Here is a 21,209-nt window from a genome sequence, read left to right as displayed (position 1 = left end):
CATGCAGGAGGATATCCGCTGCCACGACGAAAAGGCAGCGAGCGGTGGTGTTCAATCGGACATACGGAAACGGCAACGGGAGGAGACGATGAGGCGCTGGCAGGACCAGTGGACAACGGGTGCAGGGCAACCAGGAGCACCAGGACTGAAGACGAGGAGGCTGATTCCAGACATTAATCTCTGGGTCAGCCGCAAGCATGGGGAAGTCGACTTTTTCCTCACCCAGCTCCTCACGGGGCACGGGTTCTTGCGCTCCTATTTCGTCGAGAAAGGCATCCTGGAAGGCTCGCCCAACTGCCCTGAATGTGGGGACGCCGCGGAAGACGTCGAACACGTGCTGTTCCACTGTCCACGGTTCGATCGGATCCGGAATGAAATGCAGCAGCGGTGCCATTCCCGAGTAACAATGGATAACATCGTCTCGGAAATGTGCGCCCGCAGCGATACGTGGGAGGCCGTCCGCGCCGCCGCCAGGACAATCTTCTCCACTCTCCAAGCGAGATGGGATGTTGAGCGTCCACCAACGGCAAGGCGACGCAGGCGGGCCAGACGGCGGGCGAGGGACGCAAATGGGGGTCCCTCAGGCCCTGCGGCACGGCAACAACCCGCGCCGCAAGGGCTACCGTAAGCTGGAAAGTTACTAATCTTTTATCTCTTTCTTTTCGATTCTTTCCAGCATTCTTTTTTTCTTTTCTCTCCTCTATTTTCAGCTTTCTTCTATCTCTTTCTCCTTCTCCTGTTTCCCCTGTCAAAATTTCGTTTCAGGAGAACTGCCTTACGTGCTTGGAGTGGTGACCAACGATGCAGACCCCCCCATTGCCCACCCGAAGTGTGGGCGATAGGACCGAAGGGACCGCGTCGCACCACGGAAAGCACCGTAATAAGCAGAATCAGCAGACCAGATCGCCGCAGAAGATGCGTCGTGACCCAGGGTGCAACCGCACACACGACTCCGCAAGAAGTAATACGCACCACAAGCGTACCGGCCGAGTTGGGTGAGTCGGAGAGGGGGATGGAATATGCTCACTCTTCGTTAACAAAAAAAAAAAAAAAAAAAAAAAAAAAAAAAAAAAAGGTTGCTCGAACGAGCAAAAAAACCCCCTTTAGACCCTTCGCGGGGCAAAAGGGCGGCTTATGCGTGGGTTGGGTTACAATACGATCTCACGCATGTATGAACTGTATTAAATAAAACAACCCGAATATATTTTAAAAAAAAGCCAGTTATCCCTGTGTGTACGCCCCCCCCCCCCCCACCTCCGGTTGCGCTAGAATTCCAGGTGTGGAAATTTGGGGAAAAATTTGTGTTTTCGGCCCCGGAAACACTCAATTTTAGTGAAATTGGTGGTGCTGAATCGTTTTATCGTGTTTTTGAGACGATCTGAGCAGTGCAAAGTGTCAAAAAGTGTTTGTGTTTTTTTTCCCCATACATTTTGTATGGGAAACTTTGTATACACATATTTCAGTGAAAACTGCACGGATTTTGTCCGGATGTGTCTTGATAGTTGCGCGTAGTGACGTTCCAAGTGTTGTGCGAGAAAACGGACGCGAAATCGGCGGAAAAACGCAAAAATAAAAAAGTGTCGGGGGTGCTACCGCCGGAGCACGTGTTTTCGTAAAAACGGAATAAATAGTTAATCGTGAATAACTCCGTGAGTTTTGGTCCGAATCGAGTACGGTTTTCACCGTTGTGCTAGTTTTAACGCGTACAAAAAGATCCAATCAAAAAACTAGTGAAAATCATTAAAAAAAATTTGACATTTCTGGGTGACAGTTCAGCGATACCCGTAAAGCAAATTTGGTTTGGGAAGCAGTTCCCGAACAGCAAAATTTGAATTTACCGTTAGTGCTCGAAAACTGCTCAAATCCTGGAAAGTGTGCGTGAAATTCAGTGAAGTGGTGTAGCGTCAGCGGGAGCTCGAATCTGCTCGATTCGAGGCACTCAAAAACTGCTCGAATTTTTCGAATCTGCTCGAAAAATTCGGAAAATTCGGAGAAGCTGTAGGGTGGTAGAGGGCGACATAACAAACACGGGAAAACTATTTTCCACCCTTTCCCCCTCCCCCCCTCCCGGTGAAAAATCCCTAAAGTAAAAAACTAGGTCCAAAAAAGGGTCGAAAAAGCGGGCAGCGCAGTTTGGACGTAAAAACGTGCCGGGAAATTTCGGGATTGGTGCGGATCCATTCCTTACGTAAGCGACGCACCCTCTCGTAATTTTCTCCACCCGCCACCCCACCCCCCCAGCCCACCAGGGGGGTTGCAAGTCGGACCGTAGTGGAAAAACCGGCGTGGAAGAAGGATTCTACAGCAGCGAGTGAGCGGCAGAACATCAGCTAGACGGCGCTGCATACCTGGGGTCATCCCGACCCCCCGGGGTCAACCTACCCCCGGGGTCACATCGACCCCCAGGGTTATCTAACCCACCAACTTGTACGTCGGCAAAGATGATGGCATCATCCGGGATGTCAACCCGCGCGAGTGCGAGGTCGGCCTCTGTGGATTGCCGTAGCAGCTTGGCATCCGGTTCGAAGCTGTTTGCGGCCGAGCCTCGAGTGGCACTGCCAAGGGTTAGCGTCACAGGCATCAACAAGCCCACCGTAGCAACCAAGGCCGCCTCGACCACACCGGAGCTCGAGTTGCTTAAGGCAACAATTCAGCAACTGGAGGAGCAGAACTTGGAAATGAAGGAGCAAAATTTTCGCCTCGCGGAGCAGATAACTGGCATGTGCCAACTGCTGCAAGAGGAGAAGGAGGAGGCAAAACATCGAGAGGAGAAGTTGGAGGCACAGATGGAGAAGCTCGCTGCCGCACATCAGCGCGACCGAGACTTGCTCAACTCGCTACTGGCAGCAAAGGTTGCCGGCGGACAACCGTCAGCTAGTTCGCGTCAACCTCCAACTCCGTTGCCACGCCGATCCTCTGCGCAGCCGCAGCAGCAACAACAACAGCAGCAGCGGAACCAGCAAGAGCAGGAGCAGCCCCGCGCGTCGACGTCGCATGCAGTCATGCTGCCGCGTAGCGAGGCATCGACAGCCGTCCGCGGAGACGTCGTGCCGGAGCTCACATTCAGTGAGGTGGTGCGTCGCAGGTACCGTGGCAAGGCCACTGGCAAGCCACGCTCCCAGCAGCAGCCACAACAGCAGCAGCAGCCGCAACAGAAGCAGCAGCAGCTTCAGCGTAGACAGCAGCAGCAGCAGCAACATCAGGGACAGCGGTATGTTCCGCCGCAACTCCGGCAGCAAGCACATCAGCAGCAGCAGCGGCAGCAGCAAAAGGTTCGGCCAAGGCCGGACAAGATAGAGGTGGTCCCGAGTGCCGGACACTCCTGGTACACTTTGTACAAAACAGTTCGGGATGCGGTTAAACAAGACCCGCACAAGGGCCTTGCAGACCACCTTAAAATGGGCAAGCGCAGCCACGCCGCAAATTTCCGAATGGAGTTAAGTAATTCGGCCAACGCCAGCCTGGTCCGCGCAGAAGGTCAGGAGATCGGCGGTGACGCCGGACTTGCCCGGGTGATCACCGACATGGCCGATGTCCTGATAACGAACATCGATCCTCTGGCAACAGAAGAGGACATCAAAAAGGCCATTGAGAGAGAACACCAAGAGCCGATCGAAATCGTCCGAGTGAGCGTGTGGGAGCTTCAAGATGGCACTCAGCGAGCTCGAGTCCACCTGCCCGCTAAGGCTGCCGCTGCTTTCGAGGGGTCGAAGCTCCGACTGTGTGGCTGCATTAGCAAAATCAGAGGCGTTGAAAAAGCAGCACCTGAGCGCCAGCGCTGCTATCGCTGCCTGGAGCGCGGCCACCTTGCCCACGCATGCCGTTCCTCGACAGACCGTCAGCAACTCTGCATCCGGTGTGGCAGTGAAGGTCACAAAGCCCGGGACTGCTCCAGCTACGTTAAATGTGCGGCCTGCGGTGGACCTCATCGCATCGGGCACATGAGCTGCGAACATCCGGCTTCGCGTTCAACTTAAAAGTGATGCAAATCAACGTGGATCACTGTCAAGCAGGGCAGGACTTGGCGCTCCAAGCAGCGCGTGAACACCGTGCTGACGTCCTGCTCCTGTCGGACATCTACCGACCACCGGCGAACAATGGGCGTTGGGCGTATGATGCCGCCAAATCGGTAGCAGTTGTGGCTACAAGTTCCTACCCAATCCAGCGGGTGTTGCGCAGTGCTGTGCCTGGAATTGTAGCCGCACAGATTGGCGGTATCGTCTTCAAAAGCTGCTACGCGCGACCGAGACGCCCAGAGGAGGACTATGAAAGCTTTCTGGCCGCAATTCAGCTGGAGGCATCAACCCACTCCCAGGTCGTCATCGACGGCGATTTTAACGCCTGGCACACGGAGTGGGGTAGTGCCAGGAACAGCCAGAGAGGTGAAGATCTGCTGCAGCTTATCCAGAGCGTTCAGCTACAGGTAATCAACTCCGGGAATGAACCCACATTCATTGGCAGAGGAGCGGCCACCAGCAGCGTCATTGACGTCTGCTTCGCCACTCCGTCCATCGCTCGGCCAGAAACGTGGGAGGTGCACGAGTTTGCCCGGTCCGATCATCAATTGATTACATACCGCGTTGGGGAAGCGGAACAACAGTCCCGCGGGTTGTCGACTGGTGGTCCGTCAGCCGGCCGGCAGCGCGTTATCTGCGCTGGTAGGCGATGGATTACCACGCAGTTCCACGTAGACAGCTTCCGTTCTGCTCTCGAGGACGTGAACTTCGCGGAACAAGCGACGACACACGCTGGCCTAGTCGACGCTATGGTCGACGCGTGTGACATTGTCATGCAGCGGGCCCCCAACGTGTTGCAGTATCAACATCGCGACGTCTATTGGTGGGCACCGGTAATTGAAGAGCTGCGGAATGAGAGCATTGCGGCGCGTGAGCGGATGCGCCTAACCACCGATCTGCAAGAGAGGAGTCTCGCCGCAGCCGAGCACCGGACTGCGAAGACTCGGCTAGAAAAAGCCATCAAAGTAGGCAAACGTGCAGAGTTCGCCAAGCTTATAGACATCGCCGAGGAGAACGAGTTTGGAGTGGGGTATCAGGTTGTCCTGTCTCATCTGCGCGGCAGTCGTGTACCGCCTGAGACAGACCCGGTCGATCTGGGACGGATCGTTACCGATCTGTTCCCCACCCACCCACCGGTCTATTGGCCGGAAACCGACGATGTCGATTCCGGAGCGTCCGATTTTGATCGCGTGACCCCCGAAGAGCTGCAGGAGATCGCGGCTCATATGGCTATCAGGAAAGCGCCAGGACTGGACGGGATCCCCAATGCTGCGGTGAAGGTCGCGATTGAGAAGTACCCGGGGGTTTTCTGCCGCGTGTACCAGGACTGCCTCAACACTGGTACGTTTCCGCAACAGTGGAAACGGCAGCGCTTGGTACTGCTGCCCAAGCCAGGCAAAGCCCCCGGAGAAAGCAGCTCCTACAGGCCACTGTGCATGCTGGACGCACTAGGCAAAGTGTTGGAGCGGCTTATCCTCAACCGCCTCAACAGACACCTCGAGGACCCGGATTCACCGCAGCTCTCGGACGCGCAGTACGGCTTTCGTCGCGGACGATCCACCATCAGTGCCATCCAAAGCCTGGTGGACGCAGGCAAGGCGTCCCGATCGTTCGGCCAGACTAATAATCGCGACAAGCGATGCCTGATGGTGGTTGCGCTGGATGTCCGCAACGCATTTAATACTGCCAGCTGGCAGTCGATCGCCAATGCGTTGCGAGAAAAGGGGGTCCCTTCAGGGCTGCTGCGGATACTGCAGTCCTACTTCACGGATCGGGAGCTCATCTTTAACACCAGCGAGGGACCCGTCGTACGTTGCGTCAGCGCGGGAGTTCCACAAGGGTCCATACTGGGCCCGACATTGTGGAACGTAATGTACGACGGGGTGCTGCGGATTCCCCTACCCGACGAGGCCAAGGTCATTGGCTACGCCGATGATCTTGTCGTCCTGGCCCCGGGTAGGACACCGGAGGAGTCTGCAGCAGTGGCGGAGGCAGCGGTGTCAGCAGTCGACCAGTGGATGCAGCAGCACCACTTGGAGCTGGCACCAGCTAAGACGGAGATGACGATTATCTCAAGTCTGAAGCATCCTCCAAGCCACATCTCCATCGACGTGAGAGGAACTGCTGTCCCATATTCGAGGAGCATCAAGCACCTGGGTGTACTGGTACACGACCATCTATCGTGGATACCTCACGTGACTGCAGTGACGCAGCGGGCGGTCCAGATTGCGCAGGCGGTTGGTCGACTCATGCCGAACCACCGGGGGCCGAAGATGTCAAAGCCCCGACTTTTGGCAGCGGTGGCTGACTCGGTGATGCGTTACGCCGCACCTGTATGGCACGAGGCGCTGAACACTCGCGAGTGCCGCAGGCTGCTAGAGCGAGTCCAGCGCAAATCAGCTATCGCCGTGGCCCGGACGTTCCGGTCGGTTCGGTACGAGACCGCAGTGCTGCTCGCGGGACTTCTGCCGATCTGCAGAGCAATCTGTGAGGACACCAGGGTGCATAGCCGCCGTGGGACTGCAGCCGGTGCACAACTGAGGAAGGAGGAACGTGAGACGACCATCGCCGAGTGGCAAGCAACATGGGACAGCGATGCAGCTGGTCATCAAGCCAGTGGTTACGTCCGGTGGGCGCACCCTTATCCCGGACATCGGCGCATGGCAGTCGCGGAAGCATGGAGAGGTGAACTTTCATCTGTCGCAGATCATCTCCGGTCATGGATTCTTCCGTGAGTATCTTGCGGATATGAAATTCACCTCGTCCCCGGACTGCCCAAATTGCCCTGGCGTAAGAGAGAGCGCCGAACACGCGATGTTCGCTTGTCTGCGCTTCGCCGAGGTTCGCGAAAGGCTGATGGACGGCGTCAACCCCGACACGCTGCTGACCCACATGCTCCAGAGCCAGCAGAATTGGAGCAACGTCTGCGAGGCAGCCAAGCAGATAACAACCATCCTGCAGCGCGAATGGGACGACTTCCGCACGTCGTTGTTTGAGCAGGGCGTACTAGCTGACAACGCCCAGCTCCGCAATGCAGATGTCCTTCGTCAGGAAAGGCTGCGGCGTTACAACGAAACCCGGAATGCAGCGAGAAGAGCCGCAACGCAGCAGCGACAGGCAGAACGCCTGCCCCCACCACCGCCCTCACCAAGAACTGAGCGGAGACGGGAGGTGAACCGTCTTGCGGTGGCGAGACTAAGGGAACGTCGGCGAGCAGCTCGTGCCGAAATGCACGGCGCATACCGACCAGCTCCATCTAACGATAGCGATGACGACGATGACGACGTTGAAAACCGTCAAGCAACCGATGCAGCTTCAACGTCAGAAGCAGCGCGAACGGCAGCTGAAGAGTCCCGCGTAGGGCTGACAGAAGCCGAGGCCGCAGCAGCGGTTGAGGCTGAGTTGTCCTCCCGCTAGGATGGGTGATAGAACAAGCAGGAAGCCTTGAGAGGGAGTCCTTATAAAACAAAATGGGAAGAAATAGAACGAGGAAGGGAAAAAAAAATAAAAATAAATGAGTTAGGTGCGCTTTGCACGGATGTAGGCCGCTCGAAAGAGCAGAAAAACCCCCTTTAGACCCTTCGCGGGGCAAAAGTGTGGCTTAGGTGAGGGTTGGGTCTAGACAGTAAAATGAAATGAACTGAATAAACAACCCGAATACTTAAAAAAAAAGCCAGTTATCCCTGTAATAGTGTTATTCAATCGAAATTCGGTGAATTTTTGCGAAATTGAAAAATCGTGTTTTGTGTATACATTTGCCCCCCCCGGTAGCACCAAATTTCTGGGTGTTAAAAAAGTGCGCAAAAATTTGTGTTTCAGGCGCCGGAAACACTTGATTTTGGATAATGCATCTAAAGCGATTAAAAGTGTTTTCGAGACGTTTTGTGAAGTTTTAAGTGCATAAAAGTGGGTGTTTATATCCCCATACAATTTGTATGGGGGACTTTGAACGTTTATATCGGAGTGAAAAACGCACGGATCTGTGCCGGATGTGTCTTGGAAGGTGCGCGCAATGACGCTTAAGGTTAAGTGACAAAAATCAGAACCGAAATCGATGAAGAAACCAGTGAAAAAAGTGAATTTAAAGTGTGGAACAAGCCGGGTGACAGGTTACATTTGCTACCCAAGGGACAAACCCGCGGTGACAGCCGTTACCCAAGGAGCAATTTTTAAATTTTCGGCCGAGTGACGGTTGGCCGAAAAACTGTTAGCGGCGGAAAATTATGAAATTCTTAGGGGTGGTAGAGGACGTGTCCCTGATCACGGGAAAATTATTTCCCCCCCCCCCCTCTCCCCCTCCCACCGCTCCCCCCTGGGGCTAGAATAGAGTAGGGCGCCCGATAAGCGTCAGATAAGGTCGAGATCGCCCGAAAATTCTGGCTTTCGGCAGGGCGGTAAAGTTGGACCCCCGCAGTCCGGGAAAATTATTTTCCCCACTCCCACCCTCCCCCCTCCCGGTGAAAAATTTTTGAAGTGGCAAGTCAAAAAGAGGTCCAAAAAGGGTGGAATTCGGGGTTCGAGCTGTTTGGACGTATAAACGCACCGGGGAAATTCGGGACTGGATCGGAATAATTCCCCACGCGTGAGACGCACCATCCCGAATTTTACCCCACCCCCTCCCCCTCCCCTCCGCCCACCAGGGGGGCTTAAATTCGACCTTCTTCACATTAACGGCAGAGTTGAAGCGGAAATCGACAGAAACGGGTAGCAGAACACCAGCTAGGCGGCGAAGCATCCCAGGGGTCATCCCGACACCCTGGATCATTCGACCCCCGGGGTCATTTCGACCCCCAGGGTTATTTCGACCCCCAATGCAACTTGCCAAAGCAGGTGTGAGCAATAACAAGGCAGGGGATGAGTGACGAGGCCCAACCCCAGCAAGTGAGTGCGCCGTACCAGCTGTGGCCCAGGAAAGGGTCAGTGGTTGTGATGCAGCCATTGGCGATTGAGCGCCCGGCCACACCGATGATGGAGCTGTGCTACTCAAGCGACGACGATGAGCTGAACAGCACCATCATCGCGATGCCAGAACCCGCGTCGGAGTGTGAGGCAGCGGAGGCGGCCATGGACTTGGAGCCACCAGCAGCAGCACAGCCAACACCAACGGCATCCCCTGTCCCGGGCAACATGGTAGTTGCTAGGCCCATAGACGCGGGAAGTTGCGCCCTACTGATGGCACAGCTTCAAAACATCGGCGCCCAGCTAACGACGGCGCTGGAGGAGCTGCGACTTTGCCGCGAGGAAAACCCGGCACTTCGTCGCGAGAATGAGTTGCTGCTCACGGGCACTCGTTCGGTGCTCGAGCTGCAGACTGCAGCGAACGCAACCCTGCAGCAGTCGTCGGGACAAGGTGGAAACCGGGAGACGTCCCGGAAGCGCCAGCAACGGCTGAGGCGGCGAGAGCGGGAACGGCAGCAGCAACAGCAGCAGCAGCAGCAGCAGCAGCAGCAGCAGCAGCAGCAGCAGCAGCAACGCCAGCAGCAGCAGCAGTGTCAGCAGCAGCGTCAGCAGCAGCCGCAGCAACAACAGCTGCAGCAGCCGCAGCAGCAGCTTTGGACAACGGTGGTAAGAGGCCGCCCGTCCCAGCGGCATCGTCAACCGCAGCAGCAGCAGCAGCAGCAACAGCAGCAAGGTGAACGCTATGTTCCACCACAGCTCCGGCAGCAGTGACAGCAGCAGCAGCGCCCCAGGCAGCAGCAGCAGCAGCAGCAACAGCAGCAGCAGCAGCAAGGTGAGCGCTATGTCCCACCACAGCTCCGGCAGCAACGACAGCAGCAGCAGCCGCAGCAGCAACAGCAACAGCGTCCGCAGCAACAGCGACCGCAGCAACAGTGACCTCAGCAGCAGCGATCACAGCAGCGAAAGCCGGCCAAGCCCGAGCTTATCGAGGTATCACCCAATGAAGGTCAGGATTGGGAGAGCCTTCTGCTGCTTGTGCAAACGGCAGTTAGGACTGACGAGCGCTACAAGCCGCTTAAGGACCACGTCGTCCTGGGCCGCCGCACCAGTAAGGCGTTGCTGCGACTCACGCTCAGCCGCAAGGCGAATGCTGCAGCAGGTCCGTGCCATCGTGGGCAGTGCTGGAGTGTGTCGGCACGTCACGGAAATGGCGTCACTGGTCATTCATGACGTCGACCCGCTAGCCCGAGAGGACGATCTCACTTCGCTGATTGACAGCAAGTTCGAGTCGGGAGCGGGAATTGTGTCGACCACAATGACAAAGATGGCCGATGGTACACAGCGTGCGTACGTGCGATTGCCTGCAATGTTTGTGAGTGAACTCGACGGCACCAAGATAAAGTTGGGCTTTTGCGTCAGTAAAGTCAGAGTCGCGTCACCGACCCCTCGAGAGCGTGTGCGCTGGTATCGCTGTCTCGAGCTGGGTCATCGGGCCCATGATTGCCGTTCACCCGACGATCGGCAGAACATGTGCATACGCTGCGGCGTTGTGGGGCACATGGCAAAGGTATGCACTTCTCAGCCAAAGTGCCTCAAGTGCGGTGGTCCACACACAATTGGACACCCCGACTGCGCCCGGTCGGCCTTGCAATGACCCCACAACTGCGAGTAATGCAAGTGAACTTGGGCAGAGGAGAGAGGGCTCAGGACATTGCCCTCCAAACTGCCCGAGAGAAGAAAGTGGACGTGCTGCTGCTGTTGGAGCTGTATCGACCGCCTACCAACAACGGTCGATAGGCCTTCGACTGTTCGAAGAAGGTTGCCATCGTCGCAACTGGGTCTCTTCCTCTCCAGAGGATTTGGTGCAGCAACACACCGGGACTCGTCGCTGCCGAGATAGGCGGCACCACTTTCCTCAGCTGTTACGCTCCACCTCGTCAGCCCACCGACGAGTTCGAGCGCTTCATTGAATCAGTACAGCTCGAGACGCTTACCCATTCACAAGTCGTCATTGCCGGCGACTTCAACGCCTGGCATGTGGAATGGGGAAGCGAGCGTAACAGCGAGAAGGGAGAAGAGCTGCTCAGTGCCATCCAGCAGCTAGACCTGGTTGTGCTTAATCAGGGCACGACGAGCACCTTCGACGGCAACGGAGCGGCAACAGCGAGTATCGTTGACGTGGCGTTTGCGACACCAACCATCGCGCAGCCGGGAACGTGGAACGTGTGCGGTGATTACTCGTACTCCGACCACCGGTACATCACGTACACTGTTGGCACCATAGTTCCCGTCGTAAACGAGCCCTCATCACCACGGATGAGACATCAGGGGCGCATTCGACACGCGGATCGGCGGTATAAAGCGACGCAGTTCTCGCAGCGAGCCTTCCGAGCGCGGTTCTCAGAACGGGCGGTCAGTCACGAACGCATGGTTGAGATCATGCTCGCCACGTGTGACAAAACGATGCAGCGGGTTACAACGTCGCATAGTGACCCCCATCGTGACCTGTTCTGGTGGACGCCGCTGCTCAGGCTGCTGCGAGAGAACTGCGATCGCGCCCGCGATCGGATGCGGCAGACCAGCGATCTTCAAGAGCGGAGCATTGCCGCAGCGGAACATCGCACAGCGAGGGCGGAGCTGGGGAAGGCGATAAAGGCCAGCAAGAGGAACTCGTTCCAGGAGCTGATCGATATCGCCGAGGAGAATGTGTTTGGAGCCGGATATCTCGTCGTTCTGTCCCACCTCCGTGGTGGACGGACGCCACCCGAGACAGAGCGGGACAGGCTCGAACACATCGTGTCCGATCTCTACCCCCAGTACCCGCCCCTCGTCTGGCCAGAAGCGGCTACCATCGAGGGAGAGGAGCAGTCAGGAGCGGTTACAGCAGTGACGGACCAGGAACTCCAGTTCATCGCGCGCCGCATGGCCAACAAAAAGGCCCCGGGACTCGACGGTATCCCGAACGCGGTGGTGAAAGCAGCCATCTTGCAGCACACGGGGGTTTTCACAGCGCTGTACCAGGACTGCCTCGTTAACGGCACGTTTCCTGCAGCGTGGAAGAGGCAGCGCCTTGTACTCATCCCGAAGCCAGGAAAACCCCCCGGAGAGAGCAGCTCGTACCGGCCCCTGTGCATGTTGGATGCACTGGGCAAGGTGCTTGAGCGCTTGATCCTGAACAGGCTGCACGAGTTCCTGGAAGATCCAGATTCACCGCGACTGTCGGACCGGCAGTATGTTTTCCGCAGAGGGCGCTCGACCATCGGTGCTATTCAGAGGGTTGTTGAGGCCGGCCAGCGTGCGATGTCGTTCGGTCGCACGAACCGACGCGACAATCGGTTCCTCCTAGTTGCTGCGCTAGACGTAAGGAACAGGCACAACCAGGTGAAAGCTGCTGCGAAACAGGCGATATCAACAGTGATGGAATGGATGGCTCAACACCATCTCGAGTTTGCGCCGGCGAAAACGGAAATGGTGGTCATTTCCAGCACCAAAGCCCCGACGCGGATCACCGTCCGAGTAGGCGACGTGGACGTCACCTCGTCCCGCTCGATCCGCTATCTCGGCGTGACCCTCCAGGACAAGTTGTCGCGGCTGCCGCACGTCAAGAAGGTCACCGAGAGGGCTGGGAAGATCGCCGACGCCACATCCAGACTGCTGCGAAACCATAGCGGACCAAGGGCATCGAAAGCGAAGCTGCTAGCTTCGGTGTCCGAGTCCGTTATGCGTTATGCAGCACCGGTATGGAGTAAAGAGCTGCAGAAACGAGAGCCTGGTCGCCTGCTGGAGCGTGTCCAGCGAAAGATGGCACTGAGGGTGGCACGAGCATTCCGTACCGTGAGGTACGAGACTGCCACCCTCCTGGCTGGTCTGACCCCCATCTGCCTGCTGGTGGATGAGGACGCCCGGGTCTACCAGCGACTAAGTGCCGTCAACCGCACCGACACGAGGGCGAACATCCGGAAGCAGGAGCGACAGGCCACGATCGAGCAATGGCAGCAACAGTGGGATGCGGAAGCCGACACCAGCCGGTACACGCGTTGGGCGCACCGTGTATTACCCAACATAGGCAGCTGGCAGTCCAGGAAACATGGAGATGTGTCGTTCCGTTTGTGCCAGATACTCTCAGAACATGGCTTCTTCCGGGACTACCTGTGTCGCAATGGCTTCACATCGTCCCCTGACTGTCAGCGGTGCAGCGGCGTCCCTGATACCGCGGAGCACGCGGTGTTCGAGTGTTCGAGGTTTGCTGAAGTCCGTCAGCAGCTACTCGGCGCGGGAAGTACGGACCCGGTCCGTCCGGAAAACCTCCAGCAGCACTTGTTGCGCAATGCCGAGAGCTGGAGCCGTACCTGCGAAGCTGCTAAGCGGATTACGGCTCAACTTCAGCAAACCTTGGACGACGAGCAGCACGTCAAAGATGTTACCGATCTGGAGGAACGGCGTGCGGAGATCCGTCGAGCACGCGAGCCGCCGAGCAGCCAGGGCACGGCAACGAGAGTTGCAGCGAGCAGGACGTCTTCCATCTCCACCACCATCGCCCAGAACTGCGGCACGCCGTACAGATCTTCGGTTGCGGCAGGCGCGGTTCAGAGCGAGAAGGCGTCAAGCGATACAGGACGCGAGACGCCTGTACGGGTAGAGCAGTTCAGCATCCTCCAGCAGCAGCAGCAGCAGCGACGACGACTCAGACGGCCGAGGAAGAGCGGATATCGCAGCTGGACCGTCTAGAAGGCGCAGCCGCGCTTATTAACGAGATAACGAAGCCACGGACGGTGGCCTGAGTGCTGCGGAAGAAGCCGCAGCGGTCGAGGCGGAAGTTGCCTCCCGCTAGGCGTTTTACGCACACGTCAATACAGCTACGCTAAAAGCGTGAATAAGTGCCCTTTTCGAGGGAAATTAGTGGTTTAGTTTTTCTTCTGCACTCAAAATAAAAAATAAAACAAGACCAGGCAATGAAGCCTTGACACCCCCTTCAGGGTACGCCCTCGCGGGCATAAATGTAGGGGTGAGGGAGGGTTCTAAAACTTACACAAATAAAGAAACCCGTTTTGAAAAAAAAAAACAAAAACCAGTTATCCCTGTGTAGTAACGCTCGAGCCGTCGTCGTGAGCGGACGTGTTTCCGTCGAGCTCCGTACTCAAGTGTGATCGATATATATGCAGTGTGCATAATCGACCGTATATGTGAAATTCGAATCTGGTGAAAAACGAAAAAGTCGAATAATTCGAAAAGTTATCAAACTTTATGAAAAAATTTTATTGATAAGTCGCGGAGCCGCCGTCCCCTGGCCGTGTGCAAAAAATTTTTCAAAAAAGTTGATAAATAAAAAAGTGACGGTGCACGCGGTTTTTCCGCAATAACTTGGTGAAAAATTGTCGGATTCGCCCGATCAAAGTTTTAAATGGTGCGGAACGATAAAACCTATTGATCGATACCCATATCGGTTTAGTGAAAAAGTGGAAAATATATTAAGAGTTATACAACTTTTTTAAGTGTTTTCTCAAAATATTTCAAAAAGTGTTGTAGTGAGCGTTACACAAACAACACCATCGTGTGCGTGGCGAGAATACCTTTCTGGTGAGTGGTCGGACTTCCAGATCGGTTGGAAAACAAAAAAGTTATAGAGGATTGAAGTTATGACTTAGTTAAGTAAAGTGCAAAACTTCCATAACTTTGGGAAATCGAGTTCTAGGCGCCAGATTGCCCTCATTTTCCACGAATAGTGTAGAAACTTGCACGCTCTTTCAAACTAAGTGTCGATTGGCCCGATCGGGGCAAAATCCACCGAGTTGTGCAACTCTAAAAATTCGTGAATTGTTTAAAAAATGCTAAAGTTTTGGCGGAAACTTTGAAGTTGCACCACGCAAAACTACTTGGCCGTTTTCAATAAAAATTGATATCTGAGTCGGGGCCAAGGAGTTGAACAAAGTGGCGTACCCAGTTTTTTGGAAAAGTGTATAAAAAAGTTAGTGAACTTCTTGAGTGGCAATTTTGCTAACTTTGCGAAAAGTGAACGGATTTTCGCAAACGAAGTTTTGTTAGAAGCGTCTTGGCGAGACAAACTCAACGACGCATCGAGTGTCCGCGCGAAACGAAACCCGTCGATGTTATCGTAAGTGCAAAAAGTGTTTATATAAAATACTTAAGTGCTTTAAAAAGTTGTGAAAAGTGATCGGATCTTCATGAAAAATACGTCAAAAGACGGGCGCTGACGAGCTCCGTCCAACAGTGAAAGTTTTATGAAAATCCGTGAAAAACTACGACCAGGATCGCGGGTGGTAGTTTTTCGTATAGGAAAGTGTACATAACATACGGTTGGCACAGACGTGTTTGTGCAAAAGTTTGTCCTTGTTCGACCTTGGCACGTGCCGGCCGGGCTTGGTCGAGAAATCTTGCCCCCCCCCCTGGACCAACGGTCAACGGCTGTGACGTCAGCGACTGCCCCCCCTCGACCAACCAAAGTGGGTATAGGGACTAGGTGGGCTTATAGGTTTGGCGGGAAGGCCATATTGGACGAACGAATGACAGGAGGGGATTCGATTGTGATACGTAGTTTTTCACCTACACTACGACACATCAACCAAAACAGCCATTGGAATTCACACGCATACATCAACAAATGATCGAATCCCCTCCTGTCATTTCGTTTTCATTTTTCTACAGCACGGCTGTCAAATTGTTCGGGATAAGCCCACCTGTATAATGAACCCACTTTGCGACCAACGGTCATCTACTGTGACGTCAGCAACGGTCGTACGGGGCGTGACGTCACAGGCATACAGAACAAACACAAAAAGTGCAAAAAGTCGGGAAATTGTTGACCGATCTGGAAAATTTTTGTGGCAAAATCGCGGAGCCGCCGTCCTCTGGCCGCATGCCAAAAATTTTCCGGAAAATCGGGAAAACAAAAAAGTGAGTGTGCACGCGCTTCAACGTCAAACGGCGGGGCCGTGAAAGACCATTCCGCCGGTGTGTGAAAATAGTGGATCGGAAAAGCGTGTGAGAAGTTACAAGCGATATTCCACCAAAAATTGTGTTTTTCCGGAATAACTTTTCCGGGAAAATCAGGAAAATTCAGTGGACATGTGATACAGGTGCGCGGGGAAATTCGGCTTGTCTGGACTACCCGGACGTCCAAATCAGTGCAACAGCGAACAGTGCACTTTTCAAATTTTGGGACGTTTAACTGCACCACCAATGTACTAGAGGGCGCCACCTGTCAAAATTAAAACTGGTCTATCTCCGGAACCACTTGTCGGATCCGGACGAGCAAGTGCTCGCTGGAATCAGCATCGCCCCGGCTATCTGCCTGTGTTGCCATCGTGGCCATTTTTGGCCTTTCCAGGGCGGCCAGTTTTGACAGGTGGCCAAAATCTCAACCGTGCATCACTCCGGAACGGGTAGCCCGAGCCAATCGGGCAAGTGTTTGCTGACATTGGCTTTGGCCCGGCTACCCAGCAGTGTGGCCAGCATGGTCAAAAACGCTTGCGGCAGTGTTGCCAGTTTTGAGTGTAGTGCATCGCTTCGTATCGCGCGTTCAACGCAGAGTGCGACGGGCTGCGTTCATACCCTCGTATTAAGAGGTGCGCGTACGAACGGGAAAGTGAAACAAAACGCAGGGGATGGGTGACGAGGCCCAACCCTTGCAAGTGAGTGCGCCGTACCAGCTGCGGTCCAGAAAAAGGTCGGTAGTGGCGACGCAGCCATTGGCGATTGAGCGCCCGGCAACGCCGATGATGGAGTTGTGCTACTCCAGCGATGACGACGAGCTGAATAGCACCATCATCGCGATGCCGGAGCCCACGTTGGAGTGTGAGGCAGCGGAGGCGGCCATGGACTTGGAGCCACCAGCAGCAGCACAGCCAACACCAACGGCATCTCCTGTCCCGGGCAACGTGGTTGTTGCTGGGCCCATCGACGCGGGAAGTTGTGCCTTGCTGATGGCACAGCTCCAAAGCATCGGCGCCCAGCTAACGGCGACGCTGGAGGAGCTGCGACTTTGCCGCGAGGAAAACCCGGCACTTCGTCGCGAGAACGAGTTGCTGCTCACGGGCACTCGTTCGGTGCTTGAGCTGCAGACTGCAGCGAACGCAACCCTGCAGCAGTCGTCGGGACAAGGTGGAAACCGGGAGACGGCCCGGAAGCGCCAGCAACGGCTGAGGCGGCGAGAGCGGGAACGGCAGCAGCAACAGCAGCAGCAGCAGCAGCAGCAGCAGCAGCAGCAGCAGCAGCAGCAGCAGCAACGCCAGCAGCAGCAGCATTGTCAGCAGCAGCGTCAGCAGCAGCCGCAGCAACAACAGCAGCAGCAGCCGCAGCAGCAGCTTTGGACAACGGTGGTAAGAGGCCGCCCGTCCCAGCGGCATCGTCAACCGCAGCAGCAGCAGCAGCAGCAACAGCAGCAAGGTGAACGCTTTGTTCCACCACAGCTCCGGCAGCAGCGACAGCAGCAGCAGCGCCCGCAGCAGCAGCAGCAGCAGCAGCCGCACCAGCAACAGCAACAGCGTCCGCAGCAACAGCGTCAACAGCAGCAGCGACCTCAGCAGCAGCGATCACAGCAGGGAAGCCGGCCAAGCCCGAGCTCATTGAGGTTTCGCCCAACGAAGACCAAGACTGGGAGAGCCTTCTGCTGCTTGTGCAAACGGCAGTCAGGACTGACGAGCGGTACAAGCCGCTCAAGGACCACGTCGTCCTGGGTCGCCTTACCAGCAAGGCGTTGTTGCGTCTTACACTGAGTCGCAAGGCGAACGCACAGTATATGCTGCAGCAGGTTCGTGCCATCGTGGGCAGTGCTGGAGTGTGCCGGCACGTCACGGAAATGGCGTCAGTCATCGTGCATGACGTTGACCCGGTAGCGCGAGAAGAGGACCTAACTTCGCTGCTTGACAGCAAGTTCGAGTCGGGAGCGGGCATCGTCTCAATCACTTTGACCAAGATGACCGACGGCACCCAACGTGCGTATGTGCGACTGCCCGCGAAGTTCGCGAAGGAGCTGGAGGGCACCAAAATCAAGCTGGGCTTTTGCGTAAGCAAAGTCAGAGCCGCGCCACCGACTCCTCGAGAGCGTGTGCGCTCCTATCGCTGCCTCGAGCTGGGTCATTGGGCCCATGACTGCCGTTCACCCGACGACCGGCAGAACATGTGCATACGCTGCGGCGTTGTGGGGCACATGGCAAAGGACTGCACTTCTTCGACGAAGTGCCTCAAGTGCGGTGGTCCACACACAATTGGACACCCCGACTGCGCCCGGTCGGCCTTGCAATGACCCCACAACTGCGAGTAATGCAGGTGAACTTGGGCAGAGGAGAGAGGGCCCAGGACATTGCCCTCCAAACTGCCCGAGAAAAGAAAGTGGACGTGCTGCTGCTGTTGGAGCTGTATCGACCGCCTGCCAACAACGGTAGATGGGCCTTCGACTGTTCGAAGAAGGTTGCCATCGTCGCAACTGGGTCTCTTCCTCTCCAGAGGATTTGGTGCAGCAACACACCGGGACTCGTCGCTGCCGAGATAGGCGGCACCACTTTCCTCAGCTGTTACGCTCCACCTCGTCAGCCCACCGACGAGTTCGAGCGCTTCATTGAAGCAGTACAGCTCGAAACGCTTACCCATTCACAAGTCGTCATTGCCGGTGACTTCAACGCCTGGCATGTGGAATGGGGAAGCGAGCGTAACAGCGAGAAGGGAGAAGAGCTGCTCAGTGCCATCCAGCAGCTAGACCTGGTTGTGCTAAATCAGGGCACGACGAGCACCTTCGACGGCAACGGAGCGGCAACAGCGAGTATCGTTGACGTGGCGTTTGCGACACCAACCATCGCGCAGCCGGGAACGGGGAACGTGTGCGGTGATTACTCGTACTCCGACCACCGGTACATCACGTACACTGTTGGCACCACAGTTCCTGTCGTAAACGAGCCCTCATCACCACGGATGAGACATCAGGGGCGCATTCGACACGCGGATCGGCGGTATAAGGCGACGCAGTTCTCGCAGCGAGCCTTCCTGTCCACGCTGCTTGACGAGCGGTTCTCAGAACGGGCGGTCAGTCACGAGATCATGCTCGCCGCGTGTGACAAAACGATGCAGCGGGTTACAACGTCGCATAGTGACCCCCATCGTGACCTGTTCTGGTGGACGCCGCTGCTCAGGCTGCTGCGAGAGAACTGCGATCGCGCCCGCGATCGGATGCGGCAGACCAGCGGTCTTCAAGAGCGGAGCATTGTCGCAGCGGAACATCGCACAGCGAGGGCGGAGCTGGGGAAGGCGATAAAGGCCAGCAAGAGGAACTCGTTCCAGGAGCTGATCGATATCGCCGAGGAGAATGTGTTTGGAGCCGGATATCTCGTCGTTCTATCCCACCTCCGTGGTGGACGGACGCCACCCGAGACAGAGCGGGACAGGCTCGAACACATCGTGTCCGATCTCTTCCCCCAGTACCCGCCCCTCGTCTGGCCAGAAGCGGCTACCATCGAGGGAGAGGAGCAGTCAGGAGCGGTTACAGCAGTGACGGACCAGGAACTCCAGTTCATCGCGCGCCGCATGGCCAACAAAAAGGCCCCGGGACTCGACGGTATCCCGAACGCGGTGGTGAAAGCAGCCATCTTGCAGCACACGGGGGTTTTCACAGCGCTGTACCAGGACTGCCTCGTTAACGGCACGTTTCCTGCAGCGTGCAAGAGGCAGCGCCTTGTACTCATCCCGAAGCCAGGAAAACCCCCCGGAGAGAGCAGCTCGTACCGGCCCCTGTGCATGTAGGATGCACTGGGCAAGGTGCTTGAGCGCTTGATCCTGAACAGGCTGCACGAGTTCCTGGAAGATCCAGATTCACCGCGACTGTCGGACCGGCAGTATGGTTACCGCAGAGGGCGCTCGACCATCGGTGCTATTCAGAGGGTTGTTGAGGCCGGCCAGCGTGCGATGTCGTTCGGTCGCACGAACCGACGCGACAAACGGTTCCTCCTAGTTGCTGCGCTAGACGTAAGGAACGCGTTTAACACAGCCAGTTGGCAGGCCATCGCCACTGCGCTGCAGGCGAAAGGTGTTCCCGCCGGCCTCCAACACATCATACACAACTATTTCCAGGACCGGGAGCTGGTGTATGAAACCTCTGATGGCCCGGTAGTGCGGTCCGTCACGGCAGGGGTTAAACAGAGGTCTATCTTGGGCCCCACCCTGTGGAACACGATGTACGACGGTGTGTTGGACATCGCCCTGCCGTCCGATGCGGAGATCCTGGGGTATGCCGACGACCTGGTGCTGCAGGTCCCAGTCACAATCCCAGACAACGTGAAAGCTGCTGCGAAACAGGCGATATCAACAGTGATGGAATGGATGGCTCGACACCATCTCGAGTTAGCGCCGGCGAAAACGGAAATGGTGGTCATTTCCAGCACCAAAGCCCCGACGCGGATCACCGTCCGAGTAGGCGACGTGGACGTCACCTCGTCCCGCTCGATCCGCTATCTCGGCGTGACCCTCCAGGACAAGTTGTCGTGGCTGCCACACGTCAAGGAGGTCACCGAGAGGGCTGAGAAGATCGCCGACGCCACATCCAGACTTCTGCGAAACCATAGCGGACCAAGGGCATCGAAAGCGAAGCTGCTAGCTTCGGTGTACGAGTCTGTTATGCGTTATGCAGCACCGGTATGGAGTAAGGAGCTGCAGAAATGAGAGCCTGGTCGCCTACTGGAGCGTGTCCAGCGAAAGATGGCACTGAGGGTGGCACGAGCATTCCGTACCGTGAGGTACGAGACTGCCACCCTCCTGGCTGGTCTGACCCCCATCTGCCTGCTGGTGGATGAGGACGCCCGGGTCTACCAGTGACTAAGTGCCGTCAACCGCACCGACACGAGGGCGAACATCCGGAAGCAGGAGCGACAGGCCACGATCGAGCAATGGCAGCAACAGTGGGATGCGGAAGCCGACACCAGCCGGTACACGCGTTGGGCGCACCGTGTACTACCCAACATAGGCAGCTGGCAGTCCAGGAAACATGGAGATGTGTCGTTCCGTTTGTGCCAGATACTCTCAGAACATGGCTTCTTCCGGGACTACCTGTGTCGCAATGGCTTCACATCGTCCCCTGACTGTCAGCGGTGCAGCGGCGTCCCTGATACCGCGGAGCACGCGGTGTTCGAGTGTTCGAGGTTTGCTGAAGTCCGTCAGCAGCTACTCGGCGCGGGAAGTACGGACCCGGTCCGTCCGGAAAACCTCCAGCAGCACTTGTTGCGCGATGCCGAGAGCTGGAGCCGTACCTGCGAAGCTGCTAAGCGGATTACGGCTCACCTTCAGCAAACCTTG

The 21,209-nt window shown here is 56.3% G+C and overlaps 1 protein-coding gene and 1 pseudogene across 1 annotated transcript; both read left to right on the top strand.

Moving 5' to 3' along the window:
- Positions 1-10,394: 10,394 nt before the first annotated feature.
- On the top strand, positions 10,395-13,875 carry LOC125906664 (uncharacterized; annotated as a pseudogene).
- A 2,607-nt stretch (positions 13,876-16,482) lies between these two features.
- On the top strand, positions 16,483-17,670 carry LOC125906725 (adenylate cyclase, terminal-differentiation specific-like). Its single transcript, XM_049606957.1, has one exon. It carries the CDS (start codon positions 16,538-16,540, stop codon positions 17,645-17,647), a length of 1,110 nt encoding a protein of 369 aa, XP_049462914.1. The 5' UTR covers positions 16,483-16,537; the 3' UTR covers positions 17,648-17,670.
- Positions 17,671-21,209: the final 3,539 nt, after the last annotated feature.

The sequence above is a fragment of the Anopheles coluzzii genome, chromosome X, assembly GCF_943734685.1.
Source record: "Anopheles coluzzii chromosome X, AcolN3, whole genome shotgun sequence".
NCBI classification, from domain to species: Eukaryota; Metazoa; Arthropoda; class Insecta; order Diptera; family Culicidae; genus Anopheles; species Anopheles coluzzii.
Note: the sequence above shows the minus strand (reverse complement) of the source record. Positions and strands in the feature narration are given on the sequence as shown.

Excerpts from the sequence above, each read along its gene's own strand:
- LOC125906725 (XM_049606957.1), top strand. The coding sequence starts at position 16,538 with ATGGGTGACGAGGCCCAACCCTTGCAAGTGAGTGCGCCGTACCAGCTG.